Source organism: Polypterus senegalus, chromosome 18, assembly GCF_016835505.1.
Source record: "Polypterus senegalus isolate Bchr_013 chromosome 18, ASM1683550v1, whole genome shotgun sequence".
Taxonomy (NCBI): Eukaryota; Metazoa; Chordata; class Cladistia; order Polypteriformes; family Polypteridae; genus Polypterus; species Polypterus senegalus.
Window position 1 is genome coordinate 51356875 of NC_053171.1, and position 17544 is coordinate 51374418.

General features: G+C 39.5%; 1 protein-coding gene across 2 annotated transcripts in view; it reads left to right on the forward strand.

The window, feature by feature from the left end:
- LOC120518319 (cysteine-rich motor neuron 1 protein-like) overlaps positions 1–17544 on the forward strand; it is a 165653-nt gene that overhangs the window by 124887 nt on the left and 23222 nt on the right. The window contains exons 5-6 of one of the 2 annotated variants that reach the window (XM_039741057.1): positions 1231–1359; positions 16015–16168. In XM_039741057.1, the coding sequence (XP_039596991.1) occupies positions 1231–1359; positions 16015–16168 (283 nt within the window). The remainder of the gene's footprint in view (positions 1–1230; positions 1360–16014; positions 16169–17544) is intronic. The other variant, XM_039741058.1, reaches the window with a different exon arrangement.

Here is a 17544-nt window from a genome sequence, read left to right on the forward strand (position 1 = left end):
AACCTCCTTGAGATGAATTTGTTATGGAGGTAAGCTAATTTCTCCTTTCTGTTATTTATATGCTGATTTATGATGAGGAGGCTGGCTGCCCCTTTAACATTTTTGAAGGAAAATGATGCATTTTCACAAATAAAATAAGGTGACGATTTCCCAACATGCAGTGTATTCTAGATGCGCCCCTGCTTGCATCTGTTCTTTCATGATTGGGTTGCTTTGAATAGATGCTCAGACAGTGTCCACCCTCTTGTCTGCACAACTGGCAACTTCTGTATTTTTTGCCAAATAACCAAAGAAACAAAACATCAGACCAAAAGCTCTAAAAAGCACTTCAGTTTATGAAGGCCATGGAGCCGGTGTGAAGTCGTCACACAGCATCTCAGTCACTGCAAAGAGAAACAATCAAACTAACCATTATTGCATGAGGCCTCCAACCCAATGGTCCTTCTTGTTTCCAGTTACCTTAGTAGTTCTGACAGGCAATGCAATGTCCGTCTCCAGTTTAAACTACATGATTTTTAAACTTCTGAAGGTAACAATGTTCTGTTTGCTACCATTAAGGTATTGAATTATGAACTGTGAACAGTTTAAAAGTTGATAGAAAGTGCAACATGGGTGGGGCTGTCATTAAGTAGTAGAGAATAGTCTGGGGGCATCGTGGTTCAGAAATGGTGGGCGATGCTGCCTTGGAGGTCCAGCTACTTTATGCCCAGTTTTTGTCTCTTCACCCCATCTATACCCAAATCGAATTTGCAACACTAAATATTGCCCATGATGTGTGCCTGTGATAGGCTAGAGCTCTGAGCAGCATTATCTTTGCCATGCTTTTTAAATGTTAAGTTCACATTATTGATTGATTTGAAGATAAGTAGATGCTCACAAATTACTTTTTCCTGATACTTTTGTGGTAAAATAAGCAGAACATGTCACTGCAGTAAGAAGTTTAAAAATGGAGTTATGAAACCATCAGTAGTTGCACTGAATGTTGATACTGTCCTTGTGTGACAATGTTTGATGCGTCACTAAGCCATCCTGAAATATCTGGTCCGTTCAGAGGTGCTCATTTTGATTTTTTTTGCTGTCACTGTTTTAATAAAGATTAGACTCATTGATCTTGGGGACTGGCCACCATAACTTTAATCTGCAGTCCCCGAGACCCTCTATGGCTGACCAAAGCCCAGTGCTTGATGCCTCTCTACTAATATTGTCTGGTCTGACACTTTTCCTTTACAGAGCCTACGTATCAAACGGTCAGCCCAGTCCTATGTCCGAAATTGGAGAACTGCTCTCTTTCTGAGAAAGACTGCCCATTTGGTTTTGTTCAGGACAGAAATGGTTGTCTTCTGTGTCACTGTCTATCAAGTGAGTGTTCACGTACATTTTTCCCATTACTGGGACCTCTCAGGTCCATGTCATAATTCGTTTCTAAATTTCAGCCCACAGTAACACTCTAGTTCATTTTAGTCGTTTTGCTTTTCACCCCATGCATGATCTCACATTTCTTATTTCCTTTTAGCTGTCCTTTTCCAAATGTCTCCTTACTTTCAGTGCCCATATTGAGAGTAGTCCCTTGACTTATTTCCACTTGAGATATTAAGGAGCCTCAATCTTTCTACCTCCTCATCTTGGTCCACATCACATTTATTTACATGCTATTAAACCCGCACTTTGCAGCTGAAGAACTTGACCCTCTACAGACAGTAATGGTAAAGAGAAGGCATCACAGGGGACTCAATATCAAAACCATCATTTTATAAGTGTCTGCGGCTAATGTGTTACGCAAAAAATTGAGAGAACAGCAAACTCCTAAGGGAAAATTTGGAATGGCTGTAATTGTTTCATCCTCCTCCTTATACATTAACCGTGAGCATCACTAGCTTTCAAATTTTTGATCGACAACTCGAGCACACCAGCCAAAGCCACACTTCTTCACACTCAACCATTTTAGCCAAGCTAAGAGCATCAGTGTAGACAGATGAGAAAAAATCAGTGAACTGAGAGAATTTGTGTCCTGAACACAGTCAGACACACTGGGCTGGAGTCCAGTGGCTGAAAACAATAAAAAGGACTGGCAGCAGTAGCCCTCGCTCATCCAACCTCTGCCAGATCTGTTTGAACAAACGCTTGGTGATTCTCTCTTACATTAATTGTGATAATTATTTTGGTCATATTTTTTGGAAGTCACAAAAGCAAGATTTAATTATTGAATTATGGAAATCATGAAGCAAGTGTGTGTGAGTGGGCTGCATGATGGACTGGCACACTGTCCTGGCCTGTTTCCTACCTTGGCCTCTCATAGCCCCAGAATAGGATTAAGTGGGTTTAATAAAGTTAATGCGTAATTACAAAAATCAAAACAAAGCAGATGAGGAGACTGACAAGAATCAAATGAGAAATAAGCCCACTCCCCAAAGACTCCCTCAGTGACACAAATACTACGCTCAAAAACCACAATTAGTTCTACTCAAGTCTACAGGCCTGCTCCTTCCATAGCCTTCAGTGGTGCCAGTTATTATGCCCAGCAGGCACAGGACTTCAAAGGTTGACTGGGAGACAAGGACATGGTCAAAAATGTAGTGAGGTTCAGAACCAGGACTAGAACTCTCAATAATCTAAGTCAAGAGTCACAAGACAAAATTAAACGAATTGAAAGATTTTTTTTTCAAAATGGGTTTCGGAATCCATGTAGTCAGAGGTAGAAGCAAATCCCTGGATGACCTTTTATCCTGCTGCCTCGTATTTTACAGACCACAACTTCTGTGGACATGCCCACTTTGGGACAGTCCTAGCAATAGAGATCAGCAATTGCACCATCAATTTGCTGTTGATATAACTGCCCAATTCCCAAATCAAAATTGAAACTATAACTATATTTCAAACACAAATGAACTGAATGGGTACTTAAGGGTATAAAACCTCCCCACAGAAGCAAACAATATTCAAAATAGGAGTCCCTGACACCATTAGCTTAACAATCAACCATTGCTTTGTACAGAATTAGTGACTGAAGCCAAGAATGGAAAATTCTGAAAAGGATGGACACAGATATGACAGCAGGCAGAAAACATCTGAGGAATGGGAGAGTTTGGGCTATTGCACCAAAGACTGATGGTGAGGTCAGAAGCTTGGTTGGGGACTGCAGTGGGCATATATTACTTTTTTAAAAGGACTAGGGGGCTTTGCCCCCTGTTCGCTTTGCTTGCGAATCCAGCCTCTTTGTGCCTCTGCTGCTCACATATGTGGATTTCAATCTTTTAATTCTCGCAGATACGCCTCTTCATTGGGAAGAAACACTACTTTTCCCTGATGGCAACACAAATTAGACGATGTACAAGTCTCCAAATTAAAGTTTAAATCCAAACAATATATCTACATACTTCAGTCATATCACCATGTCCATATATTCGATCTCTTTTCGATGTTCTGTTATTTCACCGAGTAATAATTTCCATTTGTTGACACTAATGCGATCTTTACTATCAGTTTTTTGAGACTTTCATATTTTAGTACTTTTGTTATGTCTAACCTGCTCCGCATGTGTATCACGCCATCGTTTTTGAACCTCTTTACGACGTTCTACTTTGTTATCTACTCTTTGTCTTTTATTTGCGTGGTTAAATCTCTTGGCACAAAGTCTCGTCTCGCAGGACGTGAAGGTACCTCTCTAAAAAAGTCATATTTTGTCCCAGGCTAAAAAGCCTTGTCTCGTCCTAGGATTTTTTTTCTATAATACAGAGATATGAGCCAGGAATGGGGGTGCGCATTAGTTTAGGAGATTTGGCACTGCCAGTTTTCACTGGTTGGGAAATAATGAAGTAATGGCATGGTGAAAATACACCACAAATTGGCGAACACAGTAAAGAGGAATAAAGCCTCCAAATAATGCAGGCGACACCAGGACGTCATCGAGTCTGAGTCTCAGAAACAGATCTCACCCCAGGCATCCTGTCCCCAAATGCAAGTTTTTGTTTTTAATACATTTGCAAAACTTTGTCAGAACATGTTCTCACTTTGTCATTATGGGTAATTGAGTTTAGATTCATGGGCCGAAATGGCAAATGTAGCCATTTCCAATTAAATCTACAGCACAATAAAGTTTGTCTGGGTCTGGCAACTTTCTGAATCAATCAATCAATCAACATTTATTTATATAGCACATATTCATACAAAAAAAATGTAGCTCAAAGTGCTTTACAAAATGAATAGAAAAATAGAAGACACAATAAAAAATAAACATAAGTCAACATTAATTAACATAGAATAAGAGTAAGGTCCGATGGCCAGGGTGGACAGAAAAACAAAAAAACTCCAAAGGCTGGAGAAAAAAATAAAATCTGTAGGGGTTCCAGACCAAGAGACCGCCCAGTCCCCTCTGGGCAATCTACCTAACATAAGTCAAACAGTCCTCTTTGTATTTACGGTTTTCATGGAAGGACCTGATGATGATGGTCACATAGACTTCTGGCTTTCAGTCCATCAATGTTGGTGCATCATGATGCTTTGAGTAGGTGGTGGTGGCGCAGGCCGCCACCACAAAGAAACCGGAAAAAGAAACAGAAGAGAGAGTAGGGGTCAGTATGGATTTTGGAGCCACTGTGAATAGTTATTATGATGAATTGAACATACAGAGTATCAGGATTAAGTTAAAGTGAAGTTAGGAGAAAGCCATGTTAAAGTAATGTGTTTTCAGCAGTGTTTTAAAGTGCTCCACTGTATTAGCCTGGCGAATTCCTATCGGCAGGCTATTCCAGATTTTAGGTGCATAGCAGCAGAAGGCCGCCTCACCACTTCTTATAAGTTTAGCTTTTGGAATTCTAAGGAGACACTCATTTGAGGATCTAAGATTACGATTTGGAATATAACGTGTCAGGCATTCCGATATATAAGATGGAGCAAGATTATTTAAGGCTTTATAAACCATAAGCAGTATTTTAAAGTCAATCCTGAATGACACAGGCAACCAGTGTAGTGACATCAAAACTGGAGAAATGTGTTCGGATTTTTTTTTCCCAGTTAGGATTCTAGCAGCTGCATTCTGCACTCGTTGCAAGTGATTTATGTCTTTTTTGGGTAGTCCTGAGAGGAGTGCGTTACTGTAATCTAGTCTACTGAAAACAAAAGCGTGAATTAATTTCTCAGCATCTTTCAATGATATAAGAGGTCTAACTTTTGCTATGTTTCTTAAGTGAAAAAATGCTGTCCTAGTGGTCTGATGAATATGTGATTTAAAATTCAGATTACAGTCAACGGTTACCCCTAAGTTTTTTACTTCCTTCTTAACTTTTAATCCTAGTGCATCAAGTTTATTTCTGATAACCTCATTGAATCCATTATTGCCAATTACTAAAATTTCAGTTTTCTCTTTATTTAGTTTGAGAAAATTACTATTCATCCATTCTGAGATACAAGTCAGACATTGTGTTAGTGAATCAATAGAATCGGGGTCATCAGGTGCTATAGATAAGTACAGCTGTGTGCCATCAGCATAGCTGTGGTAGCTCACATTGTGCCCTGAGATAATCTGACCTAACGGAAGCATGTAGATTGAGAAGAGCAGCGGACTCAGGATAGAGCCTTGTGGAACACCATATAGAATATCATGTGTCTTTGAGATGTGATTACCACAACTCACAAAGAATTTTCTCCCTGCCAGGTAGGATTCAAACCAATTTAAGACACTGCCAGAGAGGCCCACCCATTGACTAAGGCGATTTCTAAGAATATTGTGATCAATGGTGTCAAATGCAGCACTCAGATCTAAGAGGATGAGAACAGATAAATGGCCTCTGTCAGCATTTACCCGCAAGTCATTTACTACTTTAACGAGTGCAGTTTCTGTACTGTGATTTGTTCTGAAGCCTGACTGAAATGTATCAAGAATAGCATGTTTATTGAGGTGGTCATTTAATTGCAAAATGACTGCCTTCTCTAGAATTTTACTTAAGAAGGGCAGGTTAGAGATGGGTCTAAAATTTTCAAAGGCAGAGGGGTCAAGATTATTTTTCTTGAGCAGGGGTTTAACTACAAATCCACTGTAGTGTAGTCATGCATCAGTTTTCTAAGTCTGTTGGGAAGGCAGGATCCAACTTCGAAAGTGGTGCCAGTCCATCACAGAGCACACATTATGTTACACCTAAACTCACTTCTTACAGGCCAGTTTGAATTCACCAATTAACCTGACAGCATTTTGGTCAACTGTAGGAAAGGCAGAAAACCTTCACACAGAGGGCACCCTGGCTGTAAATGTAATTGTTGGGCTCTTACTTTTCAAATCAGAGCCCCCAGCACAGCAGTTAAGGTGAACAAGCGCTGGCTTAATCTAAAATTATAATTAGATTTAAATGGTGCAGTGAGACACTCAGTGCATTCTGCAATCCAGAAGACATCCATAGACATTCATCATTCTCATTGTATTTGCATTAACACAATGCTTGGCATTTCACCTTTGATAAACTTGTCACCAGTAAAGTATGTCCAAGCCATGGCAGCTATGGGTTTTGACTTTGATTTTTAAACCCCGAATGAGGTCCATCTGCCAACAGATTCCATTTCATAGCACAGCTTACAGATCTTCAAACACTGGCTTTGTATTTCATCACATCGTGGGCCAGCTGATCTGTGCCCTGAGTGCCGCGTATGGCCTGAGGATAAGGCTCTCTATTTCTTACACAGCAGTTTCCCTGCAATTAAAATGCCTGCTGCCATGTTTCTGTGAGCCAAGTTATGTGCCCCAGTTAGGAATTTGGGACAGGCTGTGATTAACAGAGACTGTGATGAGCAAGCATTTCTGCACACAATACTTGTTTTCCACCTTGGCAAGCACATCACTGAATTAAGAGCATTCAGATCTTCATCAGGGCACACTGACAAAGGCATCCCTTTCGAATATCTCTTTTTAAAAATGTAGAAAACGAACGGCTGTCTTATTTTTAAACTACATCAATTCAGAGCATCAAACAGATCATGGAGTGACATCAGTACTTGTTTCAGATTCGCAGTTTCGCCTAACTCAAAGTTGAACTCCCTGGAGGGCAGCCGCAGTGCCAGGGATGCCAATGAAATCCCACTTAGTTGCAGAGGACCCTTTTCCACACAGACTCCCTGAAAATCCTTTCCGCAAGTACCCAATAGGCAGTTTGTTGCTTCGTATCAGACCTTGTTGACTAAAGCTACTTAAAGCTCATCACAGCCTGCAGCAGTTCTACTTTTTGGTAAGATATAATGTTGTTTTATTAAGGCTGGTCAGGAGAAAAGACGAGGTCAGGACGTAGTGAAAAAATCAAAAGCTGTTTATACAGGCAACAAAGCCAAGATGTTAAGCAAAAATGAGAGTCAAAAATTCAAAGATTAAATCCTGAGTAGAGCTGCTGTTTAGCTGTGCACACTGCATCTTTGTTGTTAATCATTGGTACTAAAATATAAGTAACATGATCAGCAGCGACATTCATGTTTCTGGTGACTCTTCCTATGAAGTCAGCAGATGGATTGGGAGAGCATGGGGGGCCATGAGATCACTGGAAAGGGGTGTGTGGCACTCCCGATATCTATGCAAAAGTCTTTAGAGTCCTGGTGCTTCCTGTGTTGCTATATGTTTGCAAGACATGGACGATATCCAGACGAAGACTGGACTCCTTTGGTACTGTGGTACTGTGTCTCTCCGGAAAATCCTTAGGTTCCACTGGTTTGACTTTGTGTTGAATGAGCAGTTGCTCACAGAGTCCTGAATGAGGCACATTACCTGCATTGTGAGGGAGCGTCAGTTACGGCACTACAGTCATGTGGCACGATTATCCGAGAGTGATCCGGCACATAGGATCCCCATTGCTGTGGACCCAAATGGCAGTACCAGGCCAAGGGGACACTTACATAACACCTATCAGTGGCAGATAGAGGGTTCATTTCCGTTGGATGGGACTGGACTGGACGTCTGCCTGGGGGGTTGCCAACAAAGATCCCAATTTGTTTCGTGATGTGGTGGGGTGCACCAGTGCGCTGTATCAGTTCATGCTGCCGAACCTGACCTGAACTGTATCTGATGCACACTTAACTTGTTTTTCTTCTTGGTACTCACATGTGGCACTTGCTGCCACTGCTCTACTGCCAAGTTGTTCGCCTGCCTATGGAAAAGTCTCAGATAATGGAGCACTGGAATCATCGGGTACAAGTGTCCTTTTATTTGTTTTCTTTTTATTTTTTATTGATTTTATTTGAAGAAAACAACATTTCACACAAGCAAGTCAAACTGAACAAACCAGAATTCAACCCCGGCCAACAGCACAAGCAAATCTTTTAAAGCAGCAAAGAAAGGAGAATGTCCTTTTCCCTATGCTACTCTAAGATATGGTTAATTAGATCTTACCATATTTTAAAAAAAGTTTTGAACAGATCCTGTAAGTGACAATTTATTTTTTCCAGTTTCAATGTTCAAATAGTATAGAACATCAGTTACCCTCTGACTTATAACAGGTGCACTGGGATTTTTCCAGTCGAGATGCTGTCAGTGTGGTAGAAGCAGATACAAATAAGTTGTCTTTCTTCACTTGAAGAATAATAGGGCAAACCCCAGCAACAAAATGCTGAAGTTCAAAGTGCTTTACAAGATGAAGAAAGAGAAAAGAAAAAAAATATATAAATATATGATTAGGCAATACTAAGTAACAAAGAATAAAGTAAGCTCCAATGGCCAGGGAGGACAGAAAAGAAAAACTCCAGAGGGCCAGAAAAAAAACTAAATCTACAGGGTTCTGAGGCCATGAGACCACCCAGCCCCAACTGGGCACAACACCAACCCAAACACAACTGTTAGTGGATTAGAAGTGATTGTGATACCAAGGCTGTTTGATTGGCACTCAGATATTTTGTTAATTTGGTGGACTCCCAGTGATGCTGGAGCTAAATTGCTAAATTCACATGTTGCATCTGGCCCTAGATAACAATTTTAAACAAGATAAATGAGCTTGATAAAAGATTTTAAGTTGAATGATTGAATGCTTTGTGCATATGGAGCTGGAGTGTTTTCTGTGCATGGCTGCCTTCCACTTCTCTTCATAGATGTTAAGTAAAAGATCCTTTCCCTGCAGTACCATAGGAAATTATGAAAGGAGGAGGTTTTAAAATGTTTTATGTATTATTGAGATACTATTTGAATGTTTAATGAGTATTGCCTTTGGAATAGAAATGGCAGGAGGTGAGGAAAATTGGGCAGGTTCCTTTTAGCAAAGTTTCTGATTTGAATGTAGTGGACAAATTGTGTTGTTGGGAAGTTAAATTTGAAGTGTCAATGTTCACAAGTTGCACAGACATTATCTGTATATAGTTCTCTTAAATGTTTTAATCCCAGATGTTTTCCAAACATTAAATACTGTGTATTATCATGTAAATGTGCAACAAATATGAGCTTCTCTGTCTTAAAAGTGCTTCCTGCATTGGTTCCATATTCTGAGTGATTGATGGACAATTGGATTATTAGTATACTAGCAAAATACCTGTGCTTCGCAGCAGAGAAGCAATGTGTTGAAGAAGTAATGAAAAAGAAAAGGAAACATCTTGAAAATAACGTAACATGATCGTCAATGTAATTGTTTTGTCATTGTTATGAGTGTTGATGTCATATATATATATATATATATATACTGTATATATATATATATCTAATATCTATATATATATCTATATCTCTCTCTATATATATACACATACATACATTATATCTATCTATCTATCTATATATATATATATATATATATATATACACATACACACGCACATTATATCTATATCTATATCTATATCTATATATATTGTGGTAGATAGGGGGCACTCTCGCTCCCTTGAACCCCTGTCCACGACTCCAGACACAAGATAAAAGTCCTCAAATCAACTTTATTCAATTGCCACAGTGTACAAAGCACACTCTCCTCCCCAATACTCATATAAATCACTAATACTAATCACAAATAACCAATCCTCCAGCTCCCAGACGCGTTGCCACCCTTCCACCCAGCTCAGCTCCCCGTCTGGGAGCTCCCACAGTCCTTTTATATTCCCTGACCCGGAAGTGTTCTCAATCCCCGGTCCATGTGATCCTCAATCACTTCCGGGTCAGGAAAAAGTTATTTTCTTCACCCCGGAAGCCCGTCGCTCTTCCTATGACGAGCTTCCGGGTCATAGGGCACAAATGAGTCCTTGGTCCTCCCTGCAGCACCTTCTTGCGGCCCCTGAGGTATCCAGCAGGGCTGAGGATAAAAACTACATCGTCCATGATTCCCTGCTGGTCTTCGGGGCACGGTGAAGTACTGTCTTAAAAGTTTTATTAAGAAGAAAATTAAACCTTTTTAAACTGAGGGAAAATATACCAATAATTATTTGTTAAGGATCTCTTTGTATACCACATTGTGAGTTCGGCCCTCCGGTTGTATTATGACCAAGCTGTGCGCTGAGCTTACTCTTGAGCATGCAATGTACAGTTGGCCATGTGATCAGTAATCTTGTTTCAAATCTCACAGTTTGGATTGCTGCTGTTATAATCTGTTTGAGGTTCGTGGTTTGTTTCAATTACGACAGTATTTGTAGGACTTGTGTTGAAGTGACATTCGGCATCTGTCAAGCGTTGTAAGTATACAACCTTTTTAATCGATACCTTCACATCCAGCTTTTGAGAGTTTAAACATTCATAAACATCAAAGTGTCCACTACTGAAATCGTCACCTGTGAATGTAAGATGTTTAAGAGGCATTAGCGGTTGTCCAAAGGTGTAAAATATTTGGCCATTTCGGTACACTTGAAAGCAACAACCAAACAATTCAGTGGCAGCCATTAACTCACATGCAGATGCATAGGTGAAGGGCTTAAGCATTTCACTCTTCTAGTGCTCCTGTGTAGAATAATTATCTACTGTACCATCATCAGTCCACACCTTGAACCTGTCCCAGTCATTCAATACCTAAGACACAATGTTTCTCCGGATATCAAGAGTGAGCCTGATATGGCCGTGCAATATGTAACAAAGAGAATGAAAAAGGTAGGTGCCATCTACCGGGCATGGAAACCACTCGGTAAGTGACAGTTCTTTGATCGATGGTGATCACCTCGATAGACATGTTAATGCGGGTACGGTTGGAATGATAAAGGAAATGGGCACCTGAACAATGTAAAGTAAGTCTAAAATACCTACACAATAACTATAATCATAATAAATGAACAATAAAAAGGCTGTAGTTATCAGCAGGGAGACGTGAATCCCGTGGCGAAGCAAGGAAGGGAATGTAGAGACTGAAGCAACGGACGGCCTTATATAGGCAGGCAGCCAACAACGTGGGAGGCGTTGGGATGGGGGACCCAACGCCGCCTCACATGGTGACAGAGCTGCAGGCTATGGGCGTATATATGTACGTAAGTAGGATTCAGTTATCGTTGGGAACCTGCGTACCAAATTTCTTGAAGATGGGCCCATAAGTAACAAAGACTGTTGAAAAGTTCAATATGGCGGCCGACAGTGGCGTCATACTACTGTAATAAGTACCAAATTTCAGCCCTCTACCTACACGGGAATTTGGAGAATTAGTGATGTTGGAAAGTTCAATATGGCGGGTGACAGTGGCGTCATACCACCGAAATAAGTATGTACATTGGTTTCGGTTAGTGCAGGGAAGCCGCCTACCACATTTCGTGAAGATGGGGCCATAAATAAGAAAGTTCAAAATGGCGGACGTTGTTGACCATTATGACCGTAACGCGTAGAATTTAAAAATGAAACCTGCCCAACTTTTGTAAGTAAGCTGTAAGGAATAAGCCTGCCAAATTTCAGCCTTCTACCTACACTGGAAGTTGGAGAATTAGTGACGTTTGAAAAGTTCAATATGACGGCAGACAGTGCTGTCATACCATCAAAATAAGTACGTCCATCGGTTTCGGTTAGCGCAGGGAAGCCGCCTACCAAATTTCGTGAAGATGGGGCCAAAAATAAGAAAGTTCAACATGGCGGACGTTGTTGACCGTTATCGACCGTTATGACCGTTACGTGTAGAATTTCGAAATGAAACCTGCTTAACTTTTGTAAGTAAGCTGTAAGGAATAAACCTGCCAAATTTCAGCCTTCTACCTACACGGGAAGTTGGAGAATTAGTGATGAGTGAGTGAGTAAGTGAGTGAGTGAGTGAGTGAGTGAGGGCTTTGCCTTTTATTAGTATAGATTGATGATAATTTGTGTTTATTGGGGTACAAAGTAGGGCATATAAAGAAGTACAGCAAGTTTTGTTTTTTATCTATTGCAGACCAGGCTTGTGTGTTTTCATCAATGTCAATGTTCATGTCTTTATAGCTTGTACATTAGCCACCCAGTAATAAAATTGAAAGTTAGGTAGTGCCATGCCACCTTCTGCTTTAGGTCATTGTAGGCCTTTTGGATGCAGGGAACTTTCGAATTCAAAATAAATTAGGTTATAATTGAGTATAATTTCTTAAAGAATGATTTGTTAAGGTTTATGGGGAATCTCTGAAATAGAAAAAGATGCTTGTGACTGATATTCATCTTGACAGTACTGATTCTCCCTGCTAATGTGAGATGGAGGGTGGACTATCTGCTCACATCTTGTTTATTTTTTTGATGCAGATAGCAAAATTTATATTTACTTGTGATGTTTACCACTGGGTATTATATTCTCCTGATAAAATACATGAGAATGTGCCCAGTCTAATATTGTGTGCTGGAGAATTCATTGGAAAAAGCACACTTTTATTCAGATTAATTTTGAGTCCAGATATCTTTTGAAATTATGGACGTTTGTGGGTCTGATACATACAGTACCATGTCATCTGCATATAATTTTCTGTTCACATCTTTCTCTGGTAATCCCCTTTATCTCTGATATATTTCGAAAGTGAATGGCCAGTGGCTCAATGGTGATTGCAATGGTGATAGGGGCATCCTTCTCAAGTACCACATTCCAGTTTGAAGTAGTTGAAAATAATGTTGTTAATACAAACTGAGACTTCTGGACTGGTATAAAGTAGTTTGATCCATGCAGAAATGTTTAGGCTGAACCCAAATTTGTGCCATGTGGTCAATAAGTAGTCTTATTCTACCATGTCAAATGCTTTTTCTGAGTCCAAAGATAATAAGATCTCTGGTGTGTTAGATTTCATGTGTGAATATATTACAATAAACAAAGGTCAAAGGTTAAAAGCTAAGTGTCTGCCTTTAATAAATCTGGTTTGATCTTGTGGTATTACAGAAGGATGCACTTTCTCTGTATTTTCAGCTAGAACTTTGGAGAGCATCATAACATCATTATTCAGAACTGAAATTGGTCTATATGATGCACATTGTAATAATTCCTTTTTCTTCTTTGGAAAGACAGTAACTAATGCATGACAAAAAGTTTGAGGTAGAATTTTGTTGTCTCTACCTACTGTAAATGTTGCAAATAATGGAAGTGGAGCTAACTTATTTGAAATGTTTTTATAAAATTCCAATGGTAACCATCGGGACTGGCTGCTTTCCTACTGGGTGAGTTTATAGCATCTAGTAATTCTGAGAGTGTCAGAGGTTGATCCAGTTCCTCTGCACTCAGTATATCTAGCTGTGGTATTTGTAAGACATAAAAAAATCAGATTGTCTCTTATCTTCTCTAATATACGAAGAAGACTTACAGAACTCTTTAAATTCGTTGGTTATATTTTTATAGTCAATGATTTTATCTCCTGCTTTTGTCTTGTTAATTTCTGTTATTGTATTATGAACTTCCTGCTTGTGGATTTGTTGAGATTAGATCTTATTAGCCTTGTCTCCATGTTCATAGTAGTGATGTTGCAATTTAAACATGAACTGTTCCATTTTGTTTGTTGTCAAAAGGTTAAATTATGATTGCAAAACCTGTCTTTTACTATAAAGTGCCTAATTTGGAGACCTGGCATATTTTTCATCTATTCTAGTAATTTCACAGGTCAACTCTGATGCCTTCTTGGTTTCCAATTTATTTTTGTGGAAAATATGTAAAATTCTCTGTCCTCTTAAAAAGATTTCAGAGTTTTCCTGCAGAGACCTCTGAGGATGCATTTGTCTCTAAAAAATAATCAGTTTGCTTAGATGAATTCTGTACAGTTCTCATCAACAAATGGGGTTAAGACGCCAGCTTTGAAATGAGCATGTAGGGCATAGTCATTTGAGCTCAATGATCAGATGGGCATGGTCAGAGATAACAATAGCGTCATACTTGCAAGATTTAATCGTAGGCAAAAAATTGTTACCTATAAAGAAATAATCAATTCTTGAGTAACTGTGATGTACTGATGAGAGAAAGGAATAAGTTCTTGAGTTTGGATTTAAAAATCTCCATGGGTTTGATCAATTATGATCCATTACAAACAGTGTGATTATTTTTCCAGAGTTAGATGTTATCATCATTGTAGCTACAAACTCGTCCAGGTCTAGATCTATAAGATACAATTAAAGTCAATGGCCATTATAATTTTATGAGTGTTCAGCAGAATATATTTTGGACGAAATCTCTCTCATCCACATTAGGGGTGTAGATATTTATCAAAATTAGTTTAGAGAGGTGGGGGGATTGGGAGCATGGCACTGGATTGACATCCGAGTGCAGCCGTGCAACGGGTAACACCTCAGCACCACACTGGGGCAAGATGAGCTTTTTTATGTTAGCTGGAGTGCCAATCTGTCCACCAACCCCCAGGTTTTCCCTGCAAGTTGGAGGACCTGCTTGCAGAGCTGGATGCAGATTAACATCATTCCCAGGTTATTACTTTAAATTTAAATAGATTACCCATTACCATGATATATCACCCTTCGGGATCATATACCACGCATGATGGTACCAATGAGATTGTTTTGTTAATAAGGATTTCACCAGCTATAGTTTTCTTTGTATACAGTAGCTGGAGTGGCACATTTGGCCAATCTAATCTCTTTGCAACCAAAACTGCTCCTTACTTTTTAAGTGAGTCTCCAGTAAAAATACTATCTTGGCATTTAGACCTGTTACATGAGAAAATAGTTTTTTTCTCCTTAGATCATCATTGAGACATGTGAAATTCCAGCTCACAAAATTCATAGTTTGGTGAGAGAGACATGCTTCTGAAGTTTTGCAGATATTTTGTAAACTTAAGTAAAGATAGTATGTTGTTTCATACAATAGCATAAACCTTGATTTCATGTTTTTGCCAGGTATTGTGGCTAAGGAGCCTACTGTATTATGTTGGCACTTACAGCTGTCGGGGTAAAAAGGGATCAATAAGAATTGCAAACATCCAAAGCAAACAAAAATGGATTTGGTAGTTTAGTGCATCTAAGGTTTATATATGAACTCGGACAGTAAAGTGCTACATCACAAATTATTTTTAGTGTTGTAACGTCCATAGGTCTGCCCACCAATATAGCAAAACCTGTGATATACAAAATGGCGGCATAAATAGTTCAAAATAAAACCACAAAATCTAACCTAGACACTAATGACAAATCAGTCTGTCATGACGACTAGCTTCTGCATGTTTTAACTTCCCATTGGCCAAGTTCTGATAAGCTTGTCCAACTTTAAGACCCCTGTGGGTGCTGCTGCATACATTCAACCTTTGAGCCGTCAACCCAGAGCTCCCCAGTGTCAACATGCCACCATCCCACTGTTCACACTCCCCTAAAATTTACTGCTGTTCTCATCATGTTTCTGAGCAGGTCCGTGTTACCAACATCCTGTGTCAAAGAGGTCCCTGAGCTGGTTATGCACCACTACAATTGACCAGTCACCATATTCCATATCTCACACTACCAGACTTCCCATAATCTGAGGCTCGTCTTCACCTTTTGTCATAAATTGAGATCTTAAGCTCTTCTCCATGATTGTTTCTCTTTCAAAACATCCTTTTGCTCAAGTTTTTCCTTGGAGTGATGTGATGCTTCTTCTCAGTAATATCTGTCCATTCTCCCAGAATGTCCTCTTCTAAATTTGCACACAATGCCAGAGCTCAAGGACTCATGATGATTTGTTTGCATTTCCCTTTCAGATGACTCTTGTCCTGATTTGACTACCTACTGCTCGCTTCAGTGCCCCACTGGCTATGAGGTTGACGACTATGGCTGTCAAGTTTGTGAATGTGTATCGCAGATCCCGAAGTGCAGGCCAATCTCTTGTGGTAAAACCTGCCCTCATGGATATGTGTAAGTAACTGTTAAGGTGCCTCTCCTCTTTTTTTTTGTTCTTAACTTCTGGGGGCCAAACACATTGTGTTATAGCCGCAAAGGTGGAAACAGTTCAGCTCTGGGTTTTGTATACAAAAGATTACACCTCAGGACTTTGGAGAATGGCAGAAACACTTCAACTTGGTGATGTCTTATGAGGAACGATGGTGTTTTGTCCTGGTAGAGTAATATATTACTATATTAATAGTACTATACTAATACTACAGTATATTAATACATTACTCTACTTTCCCCTTTTGTATTATTAATGTGTAGACTTTGTCAGAACACCTCAAATCTCACAGATTTGCCACTCTTTATAAGGTATTGTACCATATAACTTCTCCCCACCTTCCCTTCTAAATAAATAACCTCAGGCAGTTAGGTATAGTAAAAGACAAGCAGGAGTTAAGTTACACTTTAAATAATGTGTTATTGATAATACTCAAAAATAATAACAATATGCAAAGTACAAGTGAACACTGGCAACCATACAACCTGATAAATGGTGATATGTAGTTTCAGGCGGCACACAGACTTGTTAGTTACTTAAAATGTCTCTAATGAAGGCATCACTTGAGATCAGCTTTCTTCAGAACAGGCCGCATGCCTGTTTCAATATGGCTGCCGAGCTGTGCTCCTCATTGTGTTGTCCTTTTCAGTTCATGGTGTGAGATGGTCTTTCATCAGTTTGGTAAGAGAGAGAGAGCTGGGTAAAGTAAGCAAATTTATAGGTTTTCTGTCCAACCCCTAGAGCCAATAGGACATCATGGTACTTAAAGGCTTCTGATACAAGCCAATTCCAAACAGCCATACTTCAAACCAATGGGGGAACAGAAAACATCTTCACACCTGCCACTACCCAAAACCATTTATTGAGCTGATGCTTGCCAGTTAGGCAGAATGGCTTTCCTGTGGGGGTTGACTGAGAAAGTCCTGAAGAGAATCACTGGCCAAACTGGTTTGAAGTACTTCTCCCAATCCTGTCGTAAAATTACAAAGGACTGGTTCTTAACCATCTAACCATTGCTGTTCTTATCAATGATAGATATTAGTGTTATAAGTTACAAATAAAGACATACAAAATATTTATTAACTTATATGAAAAATTTCAGACCACAACAGATGGTCAAGGTGATGTCCATGTGAATGTAAGAGCCATTTGCTAGTTATTTAAGTTATAAAAATGTTTGCCTAAATATTACTGCATAGTCAATGGGAGGTTCCTACAATCCTCATAAGTTGAATTAAATTTGTATATTCTAACTATTTCTAGCTTCTCTGACTTTATGTTATACTCAATTAGTGACCTGCCCTGCTATGTGTAAGGCGTGGGGGGCACATGGTTTTAAACT